The following is a 23782-nucleotide window of genomic DNA, read 5'->3' as shown; positions in this document are numbered from 1 at the left end:
AACTGTGGTGACCACATTGAGTGACCACACCTCCCAATTCTGATGCACCACAGGGACCTGAAAGAGCACTGTGTCTGGCGGGGTAGTGCCATGACTCCTGACTTGGTCTTTTCTCTTTGTGGGGCGTGCCCCTAGGATTGAGTTACACTCACCTGTTTCCTTTGTAATCCTGCCCTTTGCCCTGATAGGGATAGAAGATTCCATGGAAACTCCCTTTGTGTGTCCACTTCTCTTGCTCTGCCTTTGGGTGTGGCCTTCCTAGATGTCAGTCAATCTGCTGACAGCAGACACCACAAAGCTGACTCCACCCCCTGAATCCTGACCCCTTGCCTCATTTGAATGGTTTCTGCCCAAAAAACGCGTTCAGCACTTGCTCCTGTCTCTCATTCCAGGGACCCCTAAGGACAGAGGAGCCACCACAGGACCCAAATAAAAGGTATTACCCTGTCCTTTCGTGGGTATTTTCTGCAGCCCAGTTCATCTGGAGTGACCTTGAGTGTTTAGTTGTGGAAAGTGCCATGTAATAATAAGAGAAATGCAACATCTTATGCAAAATTGATAAGTTAATTTCATGAAGTTCCTGGTATTAGTTATAGCAGGCAAAGTCATTTCTCTATTTCATTTGTTTGTTTGTTTTATTAGGGTTGTATTTGAATTTCACACAATGAAGCTTTTGGAGGGACCTCTTGCATTTCACTTCATCTCTTCACTAACTTGGCCGAGTCCTGCCCAAGACAGGTCCTGCTCCCTCTGCAGTGTGCATTCTCATCCTGTCTGCTCATTCAGAAAGGGCCTGGATACCTCTGTGTTGTCCTCTACATGCCAGGCCAGGCTGCTGCAGCTGACAGGGCCACTCATGGGTGTGGCCTGAGCTGTGTCCCAGGGAGTCATGGTCCACAACCATCAGCTGCACCTGTTCCCTGAGTTCCCAGCACCTTCTTCTCACAGGGCAGAGAATATTCTGAGCTGCTGCCAGGACCAGATCTCATGTGGCAGCTGGGTCACCCAGGCAGGGAGATTTTTGTTCAGGGCTGCACCACTTTGGGAGGAGCTTGTATATTTTGACAGGAGTAATACACCCCAGCATCCTCAGCCTCCACCCTGCTGATTCTCAGTGTGAAATCTGTCCCTCACCCACTGCCACTAAACCTGTCTGGGAGCCCAGTGTACTGGTTGGATACAAGATATATTAGACCCCGTGGAGCTTGGCCTGGCTTGTGCACAACCCAGTGCAAATACGTGTTTCCATTACCGTGTAGGAGGCTCTGACTGGACCTGCAGGAGATGGAGGCTGACTGTCCAGGGGTGACGGGCTCGAGAGAGCAGTCTGGGTCATCACAATAGCCCCACTGGTTCCTGTAAAAATCATAGAGTAATGCAAGGTTATATAGAAACTTTAAGAAAACATTTAGCACTTTTTCTTTTTGGTTTATTTCAGACTAAATTAATTTTTGTTTTTGATTTATACACTAAAACTATTCATATACATAAAGAACTCCAATTGGGTAATCTCTAGGAGCTTCTCTAGAATTCCCTTTAACATCCCCCTCTTATTATCGGACAACTTTCATCAGAGTCAGTTCCTTGCACCTTCTGGAATACACTCTCACATCAATTGACCTCAGCTGCCTCATCCTGGAGGACAGACCTGCACATCCCTCATGTGGATACAGCACACATGGGAAGAATGGGGGTCCTTGGCTCACCTCCCTCCCCTTTCTCCTTCCCCATCCCCTCTGTCCTCACCAGGGATCCAGAGGAACAACAGCCCCAGGAGCTGAGCAGGGAGCCTCATTTTGAGAAGCTAAGCTGAGGACATCTGATGAGTCAAGGGCAGGTTAGAGCTGAACTTTTATGTCAGCCTTGCAGGAAGGTCCTCCCCAGGGAGCAGCATGCAAATGCCCTGGTGACTGCTGGGTGGGGAGAGTGAGTGAGGGAGGGGCCTACTGTGAGGCCAGGGACATCAGATGTCTTCTATATTTGAAGAAAATAGAGCAGAGAAATAGCCCTGGGTGCCTGTGGTGTGGGCAGGAGGCCTCATCATGGAAGCCTCACTCTGTGAGGAGTCATGGTGCCCAAGGCCTGTCCTCCTAAGGCACCGCAGATGCACAGATAGGGAGGTGGCCTGGAAGTCAGCCTGTGTTAGGAAATGACCATCCTGCTGTCTTCCTCTCATCTGAGAAGAGAAGGTGACAAGTGCCATCTCACAAGTGTTGATGTTCGAAATTTCTTCCAGCCACAGCATGAAGTTGAAGAAGTTCAAGATCTTCTGGTGTCTGATGTTACCTGGAGAAATACAAGTGCATCAGGGACAGTGTAGATGTCACCTTTTCCTAGCCCACTGAATGAAATAAGAACAGCAGTGTGACAAGAAGCTTGTGGGAAGAGAATTCATGTTTCAGCTGAAGATCAAGTAGCCCTGCTCAAGGTAAGAGTACAAGCAGCATGTCCCCTGAGGTAGTCATTGTGAAGCTCCTGGGGCGAGGTCTGTAACTGGTGGCCATCCTTTCCTAGTCATCTCCATGCATTTGACACTCAGAGCCACCAAATATTCCCCAGGAGATGGACCCCTGAGCCCACAGGATAGTGTGGATAAAGAGGATTCTGCATTAGTTCCTTCTCATAGATGATGGAGACATCCCTCCCCATGTGCTCCTCCTTGTCAGGGACACTAGGGAGCAGGTGCCACCACCCTGGGTTTTAAAGTAGATTCCCTAGGTCAGAACTGCACCCAGGCACTCTCCCCATGTTTAGGGGGTTCCATATGCACTACTATTCTCCTGGGACTTGTCCCAATGTGTCTTGGTGACAAGGTCCTTTTCCCTGCACAGGGACATTGATTTCAGCCCTCCTTGTCCACAGGTGTGACAGAGTGAGCCTGTGTTGTGTTGGCCAACATGGCTGTGCTGCTTTTCTCCTCAGCCCAGGACCTCTGACACACCCTCTCTACTGTGTGGAACATGGGCCACCAGCGGCCAAGGACCCTGCCATGTGTCTCTTAGTTTAACTGAACCTCTGTGGCTGTCCTTCCCCAAGTGGGCAGCATACTCTGAACCCGTGAAACGCGCCTGTTTGCAGTTTCCCCAGGCTGCAGTCTTTCTGTGCTTTTTTCTGAATGAGCAGAAGGAAAGGAAATGAAAGAGAATGGTTTGGAACTCACTGGGTAGGAACAGGAAAAGTGCAGAGTCTCAAAAAGTTTTAGAGCACAGGACCCCCAGGGAGAAAGTGTTGGGCATATCACTCCTCTGTCTTCTCCTTTCCCTAAGGACGTAATCAGGGTGTTTCCTGGGAGATCTCATGATTGGCCTGAGCCATCTCAGGTGCAGTTTACATCTGGTTATTTCAACTGATTTCTATAGTTTATACCTGAATTACTTGTAGAGATATTTTCTAGGTAAGTAGATTTCCCTTTTCCATGACTATACTTCAGTGCCCTGTTTACTATTGTAAATGCTCCTATTGGTGCATTGGAGTTCTGCAAAATAGAAGGTCCCCTGGGCACAAACTGCAGTCATGGGATACACTGTGCCCCATCTTAGTCCCTGGTGCCCCCTCTTTCCCTTTCTTCCATCCCTACCCCTCTGTATTTTCTTCTGTCCTCCTTCTGTTTATTCATCTGCTCCTTTGTCAATGGTGAGTTCTAGACTTCTGTGGAGCTGGGCTCACTGCTGTGCTATGGTGTCAGTGCCCAAGCATATGGTGTCATGTGGTGCATTCCTTCCACATTTCCTCCCTGCCCCAGTTCCCTCACCCTCCATCTCTATCTCCTTTGCCACTGGTCATCCTTCTGTCCTATGACACATCACATTTCCTTTGCTCTAGCTTTTTCACAGGAGGGTCACATAGGACCCTCACCTTCTAGAGTCGGGCTCTTTCACTTGTCATGATGTTCTCCACTTCCATCCATTTACCTGAAATGCCACCATTTCCTTCCTTTTTAAGGCCCTGAGTTCAGCCTGGATTGTGTGGGTGTGGACAGATCAGGAGGATATCTGTGGCAGAAGAAGGCAGAAGCTGACCACACTGCAGAGAGAGCAGAGAGCTGAGGGTCGCCTCAGCCATGAGCCATGTGGGAAAATTGCTTCTTGTGTTTAGTTTTCTGATCCTTCTGATGAGATATGGCAGTGTGATGTCTCTCCTAGTTTTCTGTGGCTGAGCAACAATTTCCCATGTATTGAGCAGTGTGTTCCTCCACAGGCCTGTCCTTCAGGAGTCCCCACTGGGTCCTCAGCTCAGCCTGAGAAGACTAAAATGGACCAGTCAATGGGCAGCTCTCCTTGCTGAAGTTCAGGGTCTTCTTCCAGGTCCAGTGGCTGAGGAAGAGTCATTTTTCTACAGTTGTAGGGTGAGGTCCCAATTTCCCTGTGGCTATCGGCACAAAGTTCCTGGAAGCTGTCCTAATTGTTTGAAGTGTGGCTCCTGCTGCCTCCAAGAGCAGCATTAGAGCATCTCCTCACATTCAGTCTTAATGGCCTGAGATCCTCCTTCTTCTGCCTTCATGTGCAGATGGATGGGCTTCAATGATGGAGACAGATCTAGTGTGTACTCTCTCCCCCTCTTAAATTCAACTAGTTTGGTTATGTCTTCAAGATCCTTTGTAATAATTTTTTTAAAAAAATTCCTGTTTGAATACCTGGGAGTGGAATGGTACAAAGCTGGGGTTTGGGGCCAACAAGTTGGAATCCTGTCCACATACTACCATTTTTTTTAACTTACCATAATGACTGGATCCCTGTTGGATATTCAGTAGCAGGTGCTGTTTGGAGGAATCAGTCTTAATAAGACCAGGTTATTCCAGGTAAGCAGAGGATAAAGAGGTAAGCTGCATTTGGTACAGGAATGACAATGGCTTTCCCCATCTTCCTGTGTGTCATATGTACCAGGCACTAAGTCCTCAGGAACACATGGCCTGATTCTCCTCTCAACCCACAGGTGCTCACTGCCCTCAACAAAGGCCTCAGGCTCCCTGGCAGAGCTCCATGGCTTCCCAGCCTCAGGCCCTGTTGTCTGTCTCCACACACTGACTCTGTGTCTTCCTTCCACAGGACCAGTCCATCCCTCTCCCAGCCCTGAGCAAGGCTGGTGTACAGCCTGGGAACATGGGGACAGGACAAGAGTGACCTCACAGGCTATACTCTCAGGCATCATTCTTGGTCAATTCACCTATGGATTCCCACCTTAGACCTGAAGACTCATTGTCCTTTCATGATATTTCAGAGCCCCCTGGATTCTTCCTGGTACTTCATGCTGATATCGTCATGGAAACCAGACACCCGAGCTTCCTGTAGGCAGATTGGTGGCTTCCTCTGGTCCCCAGGTTTCTTCCCAGATGGAGGAGGCAAGGGTTTTCCATGCAGCACCCACCCAGATAGGATTAGAATCTTGGATTTGTCTTCACGATTGTGTGTGACATCAGGTTAGTTTCTTCACTTTCCCCACATCTCAGTTTCTCATTAGCAATATGGGAATAATAACATATATTTAGAATGTTGCCTGAGGATTCACTAAAATAACATATGTGAATATTGGGTACCTTAGTATCTGGGCACATACTACATTCTTAGTAATCACTAATTTTTATTGTTTAGATCAAGTTTCCTGGGGAAAAACTGTACAGATGGGACTGATGATGAATGACTTTCCATATTCTTCTGTTTCACACAGTAAACAGTATCTTCTTAATACAATAAAGCAGCTGAACTTGGGGGTGCATCCTTGGGATCCCAATGACTTAGAGTGCTGAGGCAGAAGGATTGCAAGTTAGAAGCCAGCCTGGGCCACTTTGCAGGACTTTTATCAAAAGAAACATAAATAGCCAAACCCTGAAACATGTCACATTCTCCCCTGGATAACTCTTGGATGGTTTCTCACTAAGCTTAGAAACTTATTTTCTTGTCCTAGGGAGACACCTGTAGTCCCCACACTTGGCATGTGGGTTTGGAGCCCCACGGGCACTCTGTTACCCTGTTGCATTGATCTCAGCCCATGGAGAGAGCCACTGCTCTGGTGAGGGTGGGCCTGGCATCCCCCCCCCCCTCCCGGTTTTCCTTGCAGTTCTGGAGATCAAACCCAGAGTCTCACACATAGTAAGTAACCCACACCTGCCAACCACACCTCAGAACTCAGAGGTAGGTGAGCTCTGACAGTAGTTTTGGTGACCACCCTGACCCTTGCTGCTGCCTGGTGGTATTTCTTAGCAGGTCCCCTCTCTCTGGAGCTCTTTGCCTGGGCCCCCTCTCTGACCTGCCCATGTGCTGAGTCCTTCTCTCTCAAGACTTCTGCCTACACTTGCAGAAACTGCTGCTACCTCCATTCCTCTGGTTTTCTGTGGCTCTGGACCTGCTCAGAGCCCTGGAGCTGTCTCCTGAGGAGTCTAGGTGGTGGGCCTTTATCCTCCAGCTTCTCTTCTGCAGGTAGCTGGAAGCCCTGAACCTTCTGTGTGGAGGGCTCTGTTCCCAGGCCAGTCCTCTCTGCATGAAGACAGGGGTCCCTGATGTTTAGAAGTCACCTGTGTACCTGGCCTCCTAGCAGATGCGATGAGTAGGCCAAAGCTAAGGATGCACTGGCCCTGGAGGGCAAGTTTATCAAGCTCCCCAGTTTTTGGATGTACATGAATCATATTTAAATGCAATATTAAAGAAAACTAAATGAATGTAAATACACTTCAGTATTAAATAAAGAGATAATTAAAAAAACAAACACATGATCTATCTTGAACATAAAGACACAAATAGGGAAATGTTTTTGTTGTGGCATTTTGGTTTTGAAGGATACTTTCATGTGTGGATTGTCTTTTATTCTATCTATCTATCTATCTATCTATCTATCTATCTATCTATCTATTTAGTTTTGTCAACAGTTGGAGATGCAAGGGGTTGAGAGAGAAGTGGTAAGCTGGTATTTAAGGACTATCTCAGTAGGGGACTGCATAGCTTCTGCAGTGCATAGAGCCACCTGTGTGTGTTGCTGTCTGCTGTAGGCTGTGAGGAGTGTCTCCCATGAGGGCAGAGCACTAGGGATCTCTTTCGATGAACCAAGTCCAGGTCCTGGCCTCACAGGTTCTGTTTGAGTCTGTTTCTTTCCCACATGTAGAATGCAGACAAAGGACAGGCGAGGGGTCTGACTCTTTATAACCTGATATTCTGAGATGCTGAAGCAGCCCTGAGTCATTGGCCCCTCATCACAGGAAGTCCAAACAAAAGGAAGACAAAGGGCCCTGAAAAAAGAGAGAAATTCAGGGGACAGTGCAAAGAGTGGGCTGGGCCAGCAGAGGGCAACAGTGAGCACTCTCCTTTCAAGGTCCCCTTCAGATCTTGCTGCTGTTCAGGGACCCTGCATAAGAAGGTGTCTGCACCATTTCTGGAAAATTAGGGAGAGATGAAGAGTGCAGGGGACACTGGGCATTTCTCCTTGTGGGGATGGGAGGCCACTGTAGACTCTGGTCTTGCTGCTTATTTGCAGGAGATATTTTTATGGCTCTTCTCATATTACGATGGGCAAAGCTGTAGCTCACTAGGCGGTGTGAGCCTGGGCACCGTGAAGACACCTGACCTCAGGGAGCATCTCTCTGGAGTGACCTCTTACTTGGAAGTGTCAAGAAGAAGAGATATGTTTAAGTTCACACACACAGACAGGATAAATGCACACATCTTATTACTTGTGATGAGAAAAAGAAAGTTTACAAACTGAGGTTCAAACTGTTCCAAGACACAACAGTGGGGTCAGGAAAGTATTTGTTCACTTCACACTGACCTTAGATGACAAAAGATGTCCATCTTGAAGGAGCTCATGAAATAAGTTCAGAGTATTTGGAAAGGTGTATGTTGGATGTCTTTGATCCTGCTGTTTCTTGGATCTGGACTCTGTACTGGAGAAGGAGGATGGGACACCTGGTTTGACTTGACACCTGGTTTTGGCCTCAGCTCATCCTGAACTCAGTGAATGACCTGGTTAGACACATCTGCTCTGCCCTCTTCCCTTGTACCCAGACATAACAGTTGGTTTCTGAACTTCTCTCTGGGTGTGTCTGCCCCTTTGATGGACAGGTGGGTGAGCTGTCTTCCTGGAGATGCAGAACATCAGTATAGAGAGCAGAGGGCTCAGGACCCTGTGGACACAGAGGCTGCTCACCTTCAGGTAGGTTTCTCCCACTGAATCCTGTGCTAGGTTGTTCCACTTCTTGCCCACCAGAGGGTGATATGAACCTGGAAGTATACTCACCATAGCCTCAGCCCAGGAGAGGCTGATCTATATTTCAAGCATAAATTTAATTTTACATTTTTATCTGTTAAGACAGCATCACTATAGGAACTGAGTGAGACACCGTGGTCTCTTACTGCTGTCACTCAGGTTGCCTTTTGTGCATTCATAGCACTCAGGATGGAGATCAACACTATAATTGTCATAGCTGGGACCACAGCATATTGTTAAGGCTGTGTGCTCCTGGGCCAGCCAGGGTTGCTCCACAGAATCATGTGGGGACCCAGGCTAGGGATGCTCCATCCCCATGTGTGCACCATTGGAGCCCATGGCCTCCTCCCTCTGCTCCTGTGGGAGAGGAGGCCTGGAATGTGATTGACTTATTGAACATTATTTTTATCTGTTAAAGAAAACTGTTTTCATCCCCCAAAATCACTCTTTAACAAGGCAAACCATGGAAGAGAAAAACAAAGGACACTCTTTTGTTTACAGAGATAAGTCAGCTCATTAGCACTCTTACACTTCATGGACAATTCAGGAACTATTCAACACTTCCATCCATAGACCTTCTTTCTGTGATGCTAACATTATGTCAGGTGCATGCATGTTTACGTTACCCAGGGAAACAACATTACTTTGTGTGGCGAATAGACAATACAGCTTTGCCATCAGTTTTTTTTTTTTAAACTTCTTACTGTTTCTCTGCATGTATTGTATAATTTTGTGTAAAATATTGCCCCACCCCAGCAGCTAAGCCATTAGCATTTTATCCTCCCCACAACCCTGTCTCTCTGTAAGTGAGGAATCAGGCCATGTCTTCCTGTGTGGCCCTGGCTCAGGGCTCATCTTGAGCATGTTGTGGGATGTTGGTCAGTGGTGGAGCAGGTGCCTCCTGGGCAGAAGCTCTGGTTTCCATTCCCACAGCCAGAGAAATGACTTTTTCCACTATATGAAACAGTATAATTTTAAATTATATTTATTTCATTTTTTTTTCTGCTAACACAGTGCTTTTCAAACTCTCTAAGGTTTATGTACATCTCAGTCTGTACAAGGTTCTCACCCTCGTTCGTGCAGCCAATATTAGTGCACATTCACCAACTAATCCATGCCTTCCTGTATTTGCTTTTTACACACCTCCATGTCTCTCTGAGTGATTGCTCCTCTTTGAGCAGCATCTTCAGTGGTTTCTCCAAAGCAAGGACAACTAACTCTCTGGTTTTAATCACGGTTTCCTTTTACTACAATTGCTTCTTTCACCTTTCTGGGATTCCAAATATTTTTTTAAAAAATTACTTATCCACAACATTCTTTTAAAATTTAAAAAATTGTGAATTATTTTTCATCCACATAAATAAATATTCACATATAAATTTAATTCTCATCACAAATAGGACCTTGGGATTTCAGTTACATTCACCAGGAGCTCTATTATCTAGGAATCACCTTCATCACCATGGCACAAACTTCCCCCCTCTTGATGACTTATGAGTGACTTTTCCAACTCTGATCCTTCCCAAGATGAAGGCAGGGAGTCAAGGGTGTCAGCAGGGAGAGTGGAAACTGCATCCTCACCGTATCCCTGCTGGACACTGGAATAATAAGAGAGAAATACAAGATTGAGTGCCCAATTAATAAGCCATTTCCATCATTTTCCTTTCATAAGTTCTTACAGACTTTGTAATTTTTGTGTTTGTTTTTAGATTTAAATCCCAATTTCACAAAAACCAGCATTTGTAAGCATGAGGGTACTGCAGAAGGTCCTACACCATCCCTGCGCCAGAGTCCTGCCCAGGCCCCAGGTCCTGCTTCTCCTGCAGTGCACACACTCATCCTGTCTGCTCATTCAGAAGGTCCCTGGACACTTCTGTGCTTGTCCTCCACATGCCAAGCCAGGCAGCTGCAGCTGACAGCACCACTCATGGGTGTGGCCTGAGCTGTGGCCCAGGTATTCATGGTCCACAGCCCTCAGCTAAACGTGTTCCCTGAGTTCCCAACACCTTCCTCTCACAGGTCAGAGAATCAGCTGAGCTGCTGCCCAGACCAGCAGCTCTTGTGTCAGCTGGGCCACCCAGGCAGGGAGGTTTTTGATCGGGGCTGTACCACTGTGGAAGGAGCATGTGTACCTTGCAAGCAGTAACACACCCCAGCATCCTCAGCCTCCACCCTGCTGATTCTCAGTGTGAAATCTGTCCCTGTCCCAATGCCACTGAACCTGTCTGGGACCCCAGTGAACTGGTTGGAAACCTGATATAGTAGGCCCTGTGGAGCCTGGCCTGGCTTGTGCATAGCCCAGTTCAAATAGGTGTCTCCATCATTGTGTAGGAGCCTCTGACTGGACCTGCAGGAGATGGAGACTGGCTGTCCAGGAGTGAAGGGCTCGATGAGAGGAGTCTGGGTTATCACAATATCCCCACTGGTTTCTATAAAAATCACACAAGAATTCAAGGTTATGTAGAAACTTTAAGAAATGTTTTCCCATTTTTTGTACATTTCATACTAAATTAATTTTTGTTTTTGATTTATACACTAAAACTATTTATATACATAAAGAACTCCAATTGAGTAAGCTCTAACAGCCTCCCTAGTATTCCCTTCAACATCCCCCTCATATGGTGTGCCAATATGCATCAGAGCCCAGTCCCTTGCTCCTTCTAGAACACTCTCTCATATTGATTGACCTCAGCGGCCTCATCCTGGAGGACAGACCTGCACATCCCTCATGTGGGCAGAGCACACATGGGCAGAATGGGGGCCCAGGGTTCGCCTCCCTCCTCCTTCTCCCTCCTCATCCCCTCTGTCCTCATCTGGGACCCAGAGCAGCAACAGCCCCAGGAACTGAGCAGGGAGCCTCATTTTGAGAAGTTGAGCTGAGAAGTCCTGGTGAGTCAAGGGCAGGTTAGAGCTGAGCTTTTATGTCAGCCTTGCAAGAAGGTCCTCCCCAGGAAGCAGCATGCAAATGCCCTTGTGGGTGCTGGGGCGGAGAATGAGGGAGGGGACTGCCTTGTGAGCCCAGGGCCATCAGATGTCTTCTATATTTGGAGGAAATAGAGCAGAGAAATTTCCCTTGGTGCCTGTGGTGTGGGCAGGAGGACCATTCATGGAAGCCCCACTCTGTGAGGGATCATGGTGCCCAGGGCCTGCCCTCCTAAGACAGCACAAATGCCCAGGTATGGAGGTGGCCTGCAGGTCAGACTGTGTGAGGAAAATGACCATCCTACTGTCTTCCTCTCAGCTGAGAAGAGAAGGTGACAAGTGCCACCTCACAAGTGTTGATGTTTGAAATTTCTTCCAGCCATAGCATGCACTTGAAGAAGTTCAAGAGCTTCTGGTGTCTGATGTAACCTGGGGAATTACAAGAGTATCCGGGACAGTTTAGATGTCACCTTTTCCTGGCCAGTGAAAGAAATAAGAGCAGTAGTGGACAAGAAGCTGGTGAGAAGAGAAATCTTGTTTCAGCTGAAGATCAAGTAGCCCTGCTCAAGGAAAGAGGACAAGGAGCATGTCCACTGAGGTAATCACTGTGAACCTCCTGGGGCGAGGTTTATAACTGGTGGCCATCCTTTCCTAGTTGTTGGGAGTCTCCCTGAGAACTCCCTGGGCCTTTCAAACATGGCGGTGGGCAAATTGCCAGTGGGCGGCTAGAATTCTCCGGGCCTTTCAGATAAGGAGCCCCTAATGCAACATGGCAGCGGACAAGTTGCCAGTGGGTGGATAACAAGTTATTTTGAATATTTTCTAATTGGCCCTCCCATCTTCCATACTCGTGGACAGTTCATGCCCCCCATGCATCTTATGCAGGGTGGACGTGCGTGCACCGTAGGTGATGACTTGACCTTTACTATGATTGGCCCCGGGAGTTTCCTGGTTTAAGATAACTGACTCTCACTTTCTATATAATTTAGCACCAGCTTGCAGTAAGGGGCTTCATCTTTGTCACTGCTATCTGTGTGTGTGCATTTTAATCTCCCACGACGAACATTGGCCTTTCATTGGTGCCGAGACCCAGGAGAGGAAATTCCTCATTCTGAGGACCTCCTCTCTCAAGTTTCATCATCCTCGTTCACCTTTTTGAGCGCTGCTACATTCCACCCAACATCAGCTCCCCAATAAGTAATTCCTCTGATCAACAACCAGTGAGTCCCCTCCCCCTCTTTGGGAATCCATCTCCAAATGGCTATATGCAAAGGCTTTGGCTGTGAACATCCAGCAAGGCACTTGACACCTAGTTTGGAGGAGAGAATGCACCCCACCACAACTTTCACATTTACAGTGGACTTTCTGGATGCCCATTTCATGGTTGATGAGCTATAAGGGACAGAAGAATAGGCACTTCCTGACTCTCTTTTTCTCCTCCTCTCCTGGAAAAACCCTGACATCATGTGGCCTGTGACTCCTGCCCTTAAGGTCTCGCTGGTTGGGCTCTTGGGTGACAATTCATTTGCCCTCCCAGCCCCGACTCTCCCAAGTCTCTTTGGTTGACTTCTCCTTTCAGGGACTCATGAAGGAAACTCAAAAAAAAAATCTGTTCCAGTCCAGGCCATTCACCTCTTCTCTTCCTGCCGAGAGTCATCATGGGAGCCTCTTCTTCCCTCCCAGCTGATTCCCCTCTCAAATGACTCCTGGCTAAACTTACCCGGTTGTCCCTCACTCCGGACATCATACCCAAACTCCTCATCAAATTCAGTACACAGAATTGGCCATATTACCAATTAGACAACCAAAACCAATGGCCCCAGAGGGGTCTCTGGATCCTCAAATTCTGTGTGACCTTTTTAACTTCTGCGAGCACTCAAAAGGGTGGAAGGAGATCCCCCTATGTGGAGGCCTTTTCCCTCCTTCACTCCCACCCTGAACTATGCTTCTCCAATAGATCCTCACTCTCAGCCTTCTGCCCCAGACTCTGCTGTCACTCCCACCTCAGCAACCTGATTTCTCCCCTCCATTTACTGGATCAAAAACCCAAACCTCCACCAGTTCTCAGACCATTGCCCCCTTGCTGAGGTAGCAGGTACTGAGCTACTCCTCCACCCACTCACTCCTCTCTTCTCCTGTCAGTGCCCAAACCGGGTCCCACCAGGTCCTCTTACCAGCTAACCCAAAGCTCAAACCAGCTGAGGAGAGCCCTCAAACTCCTATTCAAGATCTGGTGAAAATGGCCTTTAAAGTTGCTTTGTCATCACTGAAAACAGGTTACTAAGAATTAAAGTCCCTTACAGGCTTTTTGGGATACTCACTCCCATCTTCCCCTCTGCTCTACCTGTTCTACTGCTCAAGTTTTCATTGCTAGGAAAATCCCAAACCCCTTTCCCATTATTCTTTTACATCTCTTTTTCCTCATTCTCAGATCCACCAGAGCTGCTGTCAGCCCTGCCTTCCTGTCTTCCACCTCCCTACCAGGCCCACAGAAAAGTCTTAACTGACCTTCTCCAGGACTTTCAGCAAAAGAATCCCTATAAAAAATTCAGTGTAGATAAACTTCGTCTGTTCATGTTGCCCTGTTCCACTTGGCCACTGGCTGGAAAAATCAGCACTACAAAAGCTAGACACCCCCTTACTAGTTTTTCACAAAATATGTGAACAAGGCCTCTGGCCTTGAGCTGGGGCTTCACAGAGATGGCTACATTTCTAAGATAAGGAGTTACCAACTGGGGTCCATGGGAACAGCTGGCAGGGGGAGGAAAGAAAGGGCAAAAAAAGTTCTCCCCCTCCCAGGTGTCCTTAAAAAGTTAACTTGCCCAGAACAGAGGAAAAAACAAAAACAAAAACTGCTTTTTGTGAACTTCTGCGGACTGTGAACTTCTGAGCCCCTCCCCTTACATGCTGGATGCAAAATTCTGAAACTACCTAAACTTGGGGTTCAGGGAATTAATTGATTACAACAGAAGCAGTGCCATCTGAATCTGGCTGCGACCAAATAGGACTGTTTCCCTATCTTCGGTGCTATCTTAGGTGCCTTGCTTTGTCTGTCCCTACAACAGTATAATTCTATATACTTAAACATTGTTTATGTTTTCATGAAATGGTCAACAGTTGTGATTTATTGTGTACTGCAAAACACAAAAGTACTTTGCTACTTTTCTACAAAAGGTTGAAAGTTTCAGCCTTTCTTTAATTCATGTTTTAGATGTGATATTATATTGTGTTAGCTAATATTCATGTAAACTTAAACAACAATTTATGTAAACTTTATAAAATGATATTTAAAAATCAAAGATCAGCTTCAGAACTACAGCACTTAAGATTTGTGAAGAGCCTGCCTTACCTGTGATAAAGCTATGCCTCCCATCTTACTACATGTCAGAATGACTCCAAAGTAGGCCAGACTTCAGGTAAAGCCCAGTACTCTTAATTTAAAGTGAAACTGACTTTGCTGGATGTTTATGATAAAGATTTAAAGTTAAATAAAAATGGCCAAAAAAAAAATATTTGGCTCTTGCCCTCTGAGTCAATCTAAATCTAGGGAACATGGAACTTCTCTAAAGAGCTTTGTAACTCTGGGCCACATAACCTCCTGATCAGTGAGATTAATGAGACCACTGGAAAATAAAAAGCCAATCCATTCATTTGCTGTGAATAGGAGGGTCACTGGAGAAGGGAGACATCCCTGATGCTTCCAAGGGAAGCCACATGGTCAAGCAAGAACTGGACTCATCCTAGCACAAACGGCACTAGCAGAACTAAGAAGCTGCTCTCAAGTTCCCCCATGAGCAACCCTGATGGGAACTCAGCTGACTCTTAACAATAGATAGAAACAAAGTCAATTTTGACCAGCTTGATCTTAAACACCTACCAAAAACAGTTAAACCAAAAAGTCATTCCTAGGAGTAATAAAAGACAAAAACAGCTAAAAAAAGAGGAGACAGCAACTAGCCAACAGTCTCCAAGGGGAATGTTCAGTCAGGTATGTCCTTGGCTCCTCCCCCTCACAGGACCCCTATTAGTCCTCTTTATGTTTCTCCTAGTAGGACCAATAATAGGACCACGTCTGTTAAATTGCCTACAGAAGTTCCTGCAAGATCAGATATATAGATTCACCAACAAGTCAGTCAATCAACTGCTTCTTTAAAATTACCAGCCCTGGTGCCCAAGATGGAGACCTACGACTCATGACAAACTCCTCTGGCTCCAGAGACTCTGTGCCCATCTAAAACACTCTCTAACCCCTTTTTCCAGTTTTCACAACCCCTCTTTCACTTCATAGGAATGATAACTACTCTCCAGCAGGTCCACTCTGCTTATTCTGTCTGCTCTACAGTATCCCCACAAGGAAGCATCAAACCTAAACTCTCCACACCTCAGATGAGGAGCCACCAGCCAGGTGAAGACTGGTAGATCAACTTCACTCATGTGCCTAGGCACAAAAATCTTTGCTACCTACTTACTTTGGTTGATACTTTTTCAGGTTGGATAGAAGCCTTCCCTACATCCAGGGAAACTGCTGACACTGTTGCCTCCATCCTCATTGAGCAGATCATTCCCAGGTTCGAACTTCCCGCCTCCGTGCAGTCAGACAACAGTCTAGCCTTCACTTCTCAGGTTGTTCAACTAGTCTCCAAAGGCCTCAACATCACTTGGAGGCTCCACATCTTCTACCAACCCCAATCCTTGGGTAAGGTCGAGGGGCCTAATGGCATTCTCAAGGATCATCTCACTAAGTTTGCTATTGAACTTAGGCTCTTCTGGCCCAATCTCCTGCTGTTGGCCCTCACCTAAATTCAGGCAGCCCCAAGGGCCCTCTCAGGCCTTAGCCCCTTTGAGCAACTCTATGAGTGCCCTTTCTTAACCACCTGAAGCTTTTCAATCACTCCTCCTCCCCTTGTGTCCTACCTGCCCTATCTCACACTTCCACCCAATCAGATAATGACGCAGAATTTACCTCACAGATAACTCAGGGGCTAGCCAAGTGCACTATCACTCCCTTGGCATTTCCATTGCCCTTACCATCCCCAAGCTTCTGGGAAAGTTGAAAGAACTAATCGGTCTCTCAAGGAAACCCTCACCAAATTCACCATGGAATTAAGCTTAGACTGGACTAAGGTCCTCCCCTTGGCCCTGTTGCATCTCAGGACTTTACCAAAGAAACCATCCAACCTTTCCCCATTTGAGGTTATATATGGCCATTCATTCTTAACCCCCTGAAATACAGACTGAAAAATTACCTATACCTGATTCCTACACTCTACCTCTCCTTTTCCATGTACACTCTAAACTTTGGAAATACCAGGACTGGCTTTTACCTGACCCAACCATTACTCAAAACACCCTCACCCTAACACCCGGCCAACAGGTATATTACTGCCCCCCAGGTGAAAGACCCCAACTGCACCCCAAATGGGAGGGCTCCGCCTCGGCTGTCATGTGCACCCCCTTGGCAGCAAAACTCAGACTCACAAATAATCAATTAACTCCATGGATTCACATTTCCAGGCTCAAACCATGCATCCAGGAAACTGATTCTGGCAACATCGGACAAGAGGACTCACAAGAATGCACACCTACATACTCTTGCTCTCCCCACCCTACTGACTCTTTAAAAATTCGTCTCTCTTGCGTTTCTGCCCATACACCCATAGCTGAGAACATATCCAAAAATGTACCTTAACTTTCTGATCCTCATCCTCATCCTCACCCCAAGGGTAATGCCTTCACCATCGTATGTCTGGAGATTCAAAATGAGAAAAATATACACACAAAAAACACCCAGATCACCAACTTGGCTACCACTTCTGACTGCCCTCTAACAGTGTGCTCCTCAGCCATCTATATTGTACTCTCTTCCTCTTCCCCTGAGCTCATTAAACAAGCCAGCCACCCTTACTTATGTTTTTTATATGACCAAAATAAGGATTACTACAAACAGTGGCCAGAAACCTATGGAGGCTGCCCCTATTGGTCATGCAGAATTCATGATGCATATTCAGGGCAATTAAATATAGGAAAATGTAAACTTGAGTCTGCCTCTCACCAATAAAAGCTGACCATCCCAGACCCTGGGAACCCATGCTGGGCAGCAGGAGTAAAGGCTTCCTTTTATTGTGGTGGGTATGCTTCCACTCCCTATGGTTCCTCATCCGTTACCCAGGAATGTGTTTCCATAGAGTCCCCAGTCTCTCTTGTCTCAACCAACACAAAACACTCAGAACAATGGCTGCTCGCATCCCTAGAAAGCCAACACACTTCTGACTCTCAGGCTTCACCAATCTATACCTGGTTACAGATCATCACTGACACATTATCCTACCTAAACCAAACTTGCCCCACTGCAAGTCCAGCAAATTGCTTTCTGTGCACTTCCGTAGCACAGCTCTTAGTTGTCGCAGTTCCAATAAAAGTTTCCAGTGCAGATGTTTCCAGCTTGCCCAACTCATCTATTAAACCCCTGCAGAATGTTCCTTTATGGGAACCCGAGGAAAATAACCACACCATAATTCCTCGGGTTTGCCTTCTGGGAACCACAACTCCCAATTCCCTTCTGGCAGTTTTTTTTTTTTTTTCCACCGTAACCTAACCATCAACCACACCATTTATTCCCCACTGGGTATCTTCTTCTGGTGCAATGGCACTCTCACCGCCATTATATCCTCCAACATGTCTAGCCCATGTTTATTAGTCATCATAGTTCCACAACTCACTCTCTATAGCAACTCTTAAGTAAAATCCATCCTTAACCCTCTAAAGCATGGAAAATAGGCTGCATTCCTTCCATTAGTGATAGGCATTTCATTAACACCCTCAGCCCACATGGGTGTGGCCCGAGTTGTGGCCCAGGCAGTCATGGTCCACAGCCCTCAGATGCACCCTGTTCTCTGAGTTCCCAGCACCTTCCTCTCACAGGGCAGAGAATCTGCTGTGCTGCTGCACAGAGCAGCAACTCATGTGGCAGCTGGGCCACCCAGGCAGGGACGTTTTTGTTCGGGGCTGCACCACTGTGGGAGGAATATGTAGACTTTGCACACAGTAATATATTCCAGCATCATCAGGCTCCACCCTGCTGATTCTCAGTGTGAAATCTGTCTGTGACCCACTGCCACTGAACCTATCTGAGACCCCAGTGAACTGGTTGGAGACTCCATATATTAGGACCTGTGGAGCCTGGCCTGGCTTGTGCACAACCCAGTGCAAATAGGTTTTTCCATCACTGTGTAGGAGGCTCTCACTGGACCTGCAGGAGATGGAGGCTGGCTGTCTAGGGGTGATGAGCTCAGAGAGAGGAGTCTGGGTCATCACAACATCCCCACTGGTTCCTGTAAAAATCACAGAGCAATGCAAGGTTATGTAGAAGCTTTAAGAAATGTTTTCCTATTTTTTGTCCATTTCAGTTAAATTAATTTATGTTTTTGTTTTATACATCCTAAACTCTTCATATATATAAAGAACTCTGAGTAAGCTAAGAGCCTCTCTAGAATTACTTTGAACAACTTGCTCATATTATGTGACAACTTTAATCAGAGCCAGTCCTTAGCTCCTTCTGAAATACTGTCTCACATCAAATGACCTCAGCTGCTTCATCCTGGAGGACTGACCTGCACATCCCTCATGTGGACAGATCACACATGGGCAGAATAGGGGCCCAGGGCTCCCCTCCCTCCACCTTCCCCTTCCCCATCCCCTCTGTCCTCACCAGGGATCCAGAGCAGCAGCAGCCCCAGGAGCTGAGCAGGGAGCCTCATTTTGAGAAGCTGAGCTGAGGAGTCCTGGTGAGTCAAGGGCAGGTTAGAGCTGAGCTTTTATGTCAGCCTTGCAGGAAGGTCCTCCCTAGGGAGCAGCATGCAAATGCCCTGGTGAGTCCTGGGAGGGGAGAATGAGGGAGGGGACTGCCTTGTGAGCCAGGGACATCAGATATCTTCTACAGTTGGAGGAATTAGAGCAGAGACATAGCCCTGGGTGCCTGTGGTGTGGGCAGGAGGCCTCATCATGGAAGCCTCACTCTGTGAGTGGTCATGGGGCCCAGGGCCTGCCCTCCTAAGACAGCACAAATGCACAGATAGGGAGGTGGCCTGCAGTTCAGCCTCTGTGAGGAAATGACCATCCTGCTGTCTTCCTCTCAACTGAGAAGAGAAGGTGACAAGTGCCACTTCACAAGTGTTGATGTTTGAAATTTCTTCCAGCCACAGCATGCAGTTGAAGAAGTTCAAGAGCTTCTGGTGGCTGATGATACCTGCAGAAATAAAAGAGCATCAGGGACAGTTTAGATGTCACATTTTCCTGGCCCAGTGACTGAAATAAGAGCACAAGTGTAACAAGAATCTGGTGGGAAGAGAAATCGTGTTTCAGCTGAAGATCAAGTAGACCTGCTCAAGGGAAGAAGACAAGGAGCATGTCCCCTGAGATAGTCAATGTGAAGCTCCTGGGGCGAGGTCTGTAATTGGTGGCCATTCTTTCCTAGTCATCTCCACGCATTTGACACTCAGAACCACCAAACATTTCCCAGGAGATGGGCCCCTAGCACATGGGACAGTGTGGACAAGGAAGATTCTGTATTAGTTTTTTTCTCATAGATGATAGAGACATCCCTCCCCTTCTGCTCCTCCTTGTCAGGGACACAAGGGAGCAGGTGCCACAACCCTGGATTTTAAAGTAGATTCGTAGGTCAGAACAGCACTCAGGCACTCTCACCATGTTCCGGGGGTTCCATGTGCACTACTGTTCTTTTGGGATTGGCTCCAAGGTGTCTTGAGGATAAGGTCCTTTTCCCTGCACAGGGACACTGGTTTCAGTCCTCCTCACCCACAGTGGGACAGAGTGAGCCTGTGTTGCATTGGGCAACATGGCTGTGCTGCTTTTCTCCCCAGCCCAGGACCTCTGACACACCCACTCCTCTGTGTGGAACTTGGGCCACCATTAGCTGAGGACCCTGCCATGTGTCTCTTAGTTTAACTGAACCTCTGTGGCTGTCCTGATTCGAGTGGGCAGCATCCTCTGAACCTGTGAAATGTGCCTGTTTGCAGTTTCCCCAGGCTGAGGTCTTCCTGTGTTTTTTTCTGAATGAGCAGAAGGAAAGGAAATGAAGGCGAATGGGTGGGAACTCACAGGGCAGGAACAGGAAAAGTGCAGATTCTCAGAAAGTTCCAGAGTACAGGACCACTTGGAAGAAAGTGGTAGGCAGATCACTCCTCTGTCTTCTCCTTGCCCTAAAGATGTCCTCAGGGTGTTTCCTGGGGGATCTCATGAAGACCCTGAGCCACCTCAGGTGCAGTGTAGATCTGGTTATCACAACTGACTTCTATACTTTATGCCTCATTTACTTATAAAGATATTTTCTAGGTAAGTAGATTTCCCTTTTCCATGACTATACTTTAGTGCTCTCTTTACTATTGTAAAGGCTCCTTTTGGTGCATTGCAGTTCTGCAAAACAGATGGTTCCCTGGGCACAATCTGCAGGCATGGGATATACTGTGCTCCATCTTATTCCCTGGTGCCCCCTCTTTCCTTTTCTTCCATCCCCACCCCTCCCTCTTCTCTCCTGTCCTCCTTCTGTATATTCATCTGCTCCTTTGTCATTAGTGGGCTCTAGACCTTTGGGGAGCTGGATTCACTGCTGTGCTGTGGTGTCTGTGCCCAAGCACATGGTGTCATGTGGTACTTTCCTTCCACATTTCCTCCCTGTCCCAGACCCCTTCCCCCAATCTCTGACTCCTTTGCCAGTGGTCGTCCTTATCTCTTCATGTCACCTTACCCCCCTTTTCCATTTCATTTGCTCTAGCTTTTGCACCAGAGGGTGACATGGGACCCTCACCTTTGAGAGTCTGGCTTTTTCACTTGTTATGATGTACTCCACTTCACTCCATTTACCTGAAATGCCACCATTTTCTTCTTTAAGGCCCTGAGTTCAGCCTGGATTGTGGGGTGTGGACAGATCAGGAGGAAACCTCTGGCAGAAGAAGGCAGATCCTGACCATACTGTAGAGAGAGCAGAGAGCTGAGGGTCCCCTCAGTAATGAGCCATGTGGTACAATTGCTCTTGTGTATTGTTTTCTGATCCTTCTGATGAGACATGTCAGTTTGATGTCTCTCCTAGTTTACTGTGGCTAGCAAAAAATTCCCACCTTTTGAGCAGTGTGTTCTTTCCCTCGCATGTCCCTTAGGAGTCCAGGCTGGGTCCTCAGCCCAGCCTGACAAGATTGAAATTGGGCAGTTAGTGGGCAGCTCTCCTTGCTGAAGCTCATGGTCTTCTTCCAGGTCCAGTGATTGAGGCAGAGTCATCTTTCCACAGTTGTAGGCTGAGGTCTCAATTTCCCTGTGGTCATCATAACAGAGTTACTTGAAGCTGATCTAAATGCTTGCACTGTGGCTAGTGCCACCTCCAAGACCAGGCTTAGACCATGTCCCCACATCCAATCTTCAATGGCATGAGATTTCCTTCCTCTGACTCTACATGCAGATGTGAAAGGCTTTCCTCTCTTACACCATCTGTGTCATTACATCTATAAAATCATTCAAAAGAATTTTTCCAGAAATCCTTTTTGAATTCCTGGGGTGGATTTTGATACAGGGACTAGGTTCTTTGGGAGAACCACTTAGAATCCTGACTATCTACTGCCTTTGGTTATCACCATAATGACTGGATCCCTGTTGGATGTTTGGAGCTTGATATCTTTGGAGGATTCCATTCTTCTATGGTCAGTTGATTCTAGATATGGAGAGGATAAAGGGCTAACCCGCAGTTAGCATGGAGGTGACAATGGCTTCCCCAGTCTTCCTGTATGTCAGCTGCACCAGGCACTAAGTCCTCAGGAACACAGGGCCTACTTCTCTCCTGGACCCACAGGCGCTCCCTGCCCTTATCAGCGGCCTCAGGCTCCCTGGCAGAGCTCCATGGCCTCCCAGCCTCAGGCCCTGTCTGTCTCCACACACTGACTCTGTGACTTCCTTCCACAGGACCAGCCTGTCCCTCTCCCAGCCCTGAACAAGGCTTCTGTGCAGCTTGGGAATGTGGGGACAAACCCCGCAGTGGCTTCCCAGGCTTCAATCTTGGTGAATTATCCTATGAATTTCCACCTGAGACCTGCAGACTCACATCCCTTTGTTGATATTTCAGTCCCCTGTGGATTCATCCTAATCCCATATGCTTATGTCTTCATGTAACCTAGACGCCTACCCTTCCTATAGGCGACCAGTGGCCTCTTCTGGTCCCCAGGTTTCTTCCCAGCTGGAGGAGGTGTGGCATGTTTAATGCAACACCCACCAGAGACACTTAGAATCTTGACACTGCAACTTAAGAATTGTGTGTGACATTGGGTTAGTTACTTCATTTTGCTCAAGCCTCAGTTCCTCATCTCCAACATGCTAGTAATAACATCTCTCTTATAAAGTTGTCTGAGGAGTAACCTAGGTACATTCTATGATCTTGGTTATGACTCATTGTTTTGGTTAGATCTAGTTTCATGGGAAGCAAATGTGCAGACAGGTGGCTCATGGTCAATAGGTTCTTCATATTTTTATCTTTCACATAATAATCAGAAATATCTTGAAACAAAACCAAGACCTGAGCTTGGTGGTGCTGGCCTTTGATCCCAGGAACTCAGGTGCTGAGACAGCAGGACTGGAAGTTATCGGCCAGCATGGGAAACTTAGAACTTATCACAATAAAAATAAATAAATACATTTGTAAGTAAATAAAAGAGAGGGAGGGAATCTGAGTGGTAGAGTGCCCCAGTGTTCATTCTTCAGTATTAAACCAAAAACCACAACCACAACAATGACCACAAAACTAAACAACCACACAACAGCCCCAGAAATAAGAAGCCACCACCTCCCCAGGTAAACACTTTGAAGGTCTCTCAGGAACTTAGAAGCTCATTGTCCTCATCCTGGGTTCTCATGCAGTTTCCCATCCTTGGCCTGTGGCTTTGGAACCTCATGGCAGTATCTGCACACTACTCTGCCTGGGTCTCAGCCCACAGAGCCAGAGAAGATGGTCTGATGAGGGTAGGCGTAGCTTGATGATGATGATGATTACTTGAGGATCACTTTTCAACCCCAGAGTCTGGGACAGGACATGCAGAGCTCACCAACGTCCCCCTTCTGGGGCTGAGGTCAGTGTGAGGCCTGCCTAGCACCAGGGAGACTCTGGGTTGAGCCTTCTCCCTAGGCCTCCTTTCCCCCTGCCAGTGTGTGGGGTGCTTTCCCCTCTCAGGACCGGGCCACCTGCAGAGCCTGGGCTACCTCCCCTCCCTCTGTTCTCTGATGTTCTAGCCCAGCTCAGGGCCCTGGAGCTTATTCCTGAGGAGTCTGGGTGGACGGCTTCCACACTCAGACTCTCCCATGGGCTCCGGAGCCCTGCGTTGTCCTTGTGGAGGGTGCTGTTCCAGGCCAGTTTCCTCCTCAGTGAAGGTGGGGTCTCTGGTGTGTGAAAGTCACCAGTGTCCTCACCATCTATGGGACTTGCTCCACACTAGGCTGAGGGCAGGGAGGCGTTGGCCTTGGGGCCAAGTGTAAGGAGCTCCACAATGTGGGTATTTTCATGAATTTTATTTTAATGCAATATTTTTAAAATGTTAAAATTCATGCAAAAATACTTCAATATGAAAAAAAGTAAGAAATTAAAAAAATAATAATGGATCTATCTTGTGAATGAAGACTT

The 23782-nt window shown here is 47.3% G+C and overlaps 1 gene segment (V, D, J or C); it reads right to left on the bottom strand.

Moving 5' to 3' along the window:
* Positions 1 to 23782, bottom strand: part of LOC107159688 — a 133267-nt gene that overhangs the window by 100488 nt on the left and 8997 nt on the right. The window contains 1 exon segment of the V gene segment in view: positions 10310 to 10322. Within this exon segment, the coding sequence occupies positions 10310 to 10322 (13 nt within the window).

This window comes from Marmota marmota, unplaced genomic scaffold, assembly GCF_001458135.2.
Source record: "Marmota marmota marmota unplaced genomic scaffold, marMar, whole genome shotgun sequence".
Classification (NCBI taxonomy): domain Eukaryota; kingdom Metazoa; phylum Chordata; class Mammalia; order Rodentia; family Sciuridae; genus Marmota; species Marmota marmota.
This window is presented reverse-complemented; position numbering and strand designations above follow the sequence as displayed.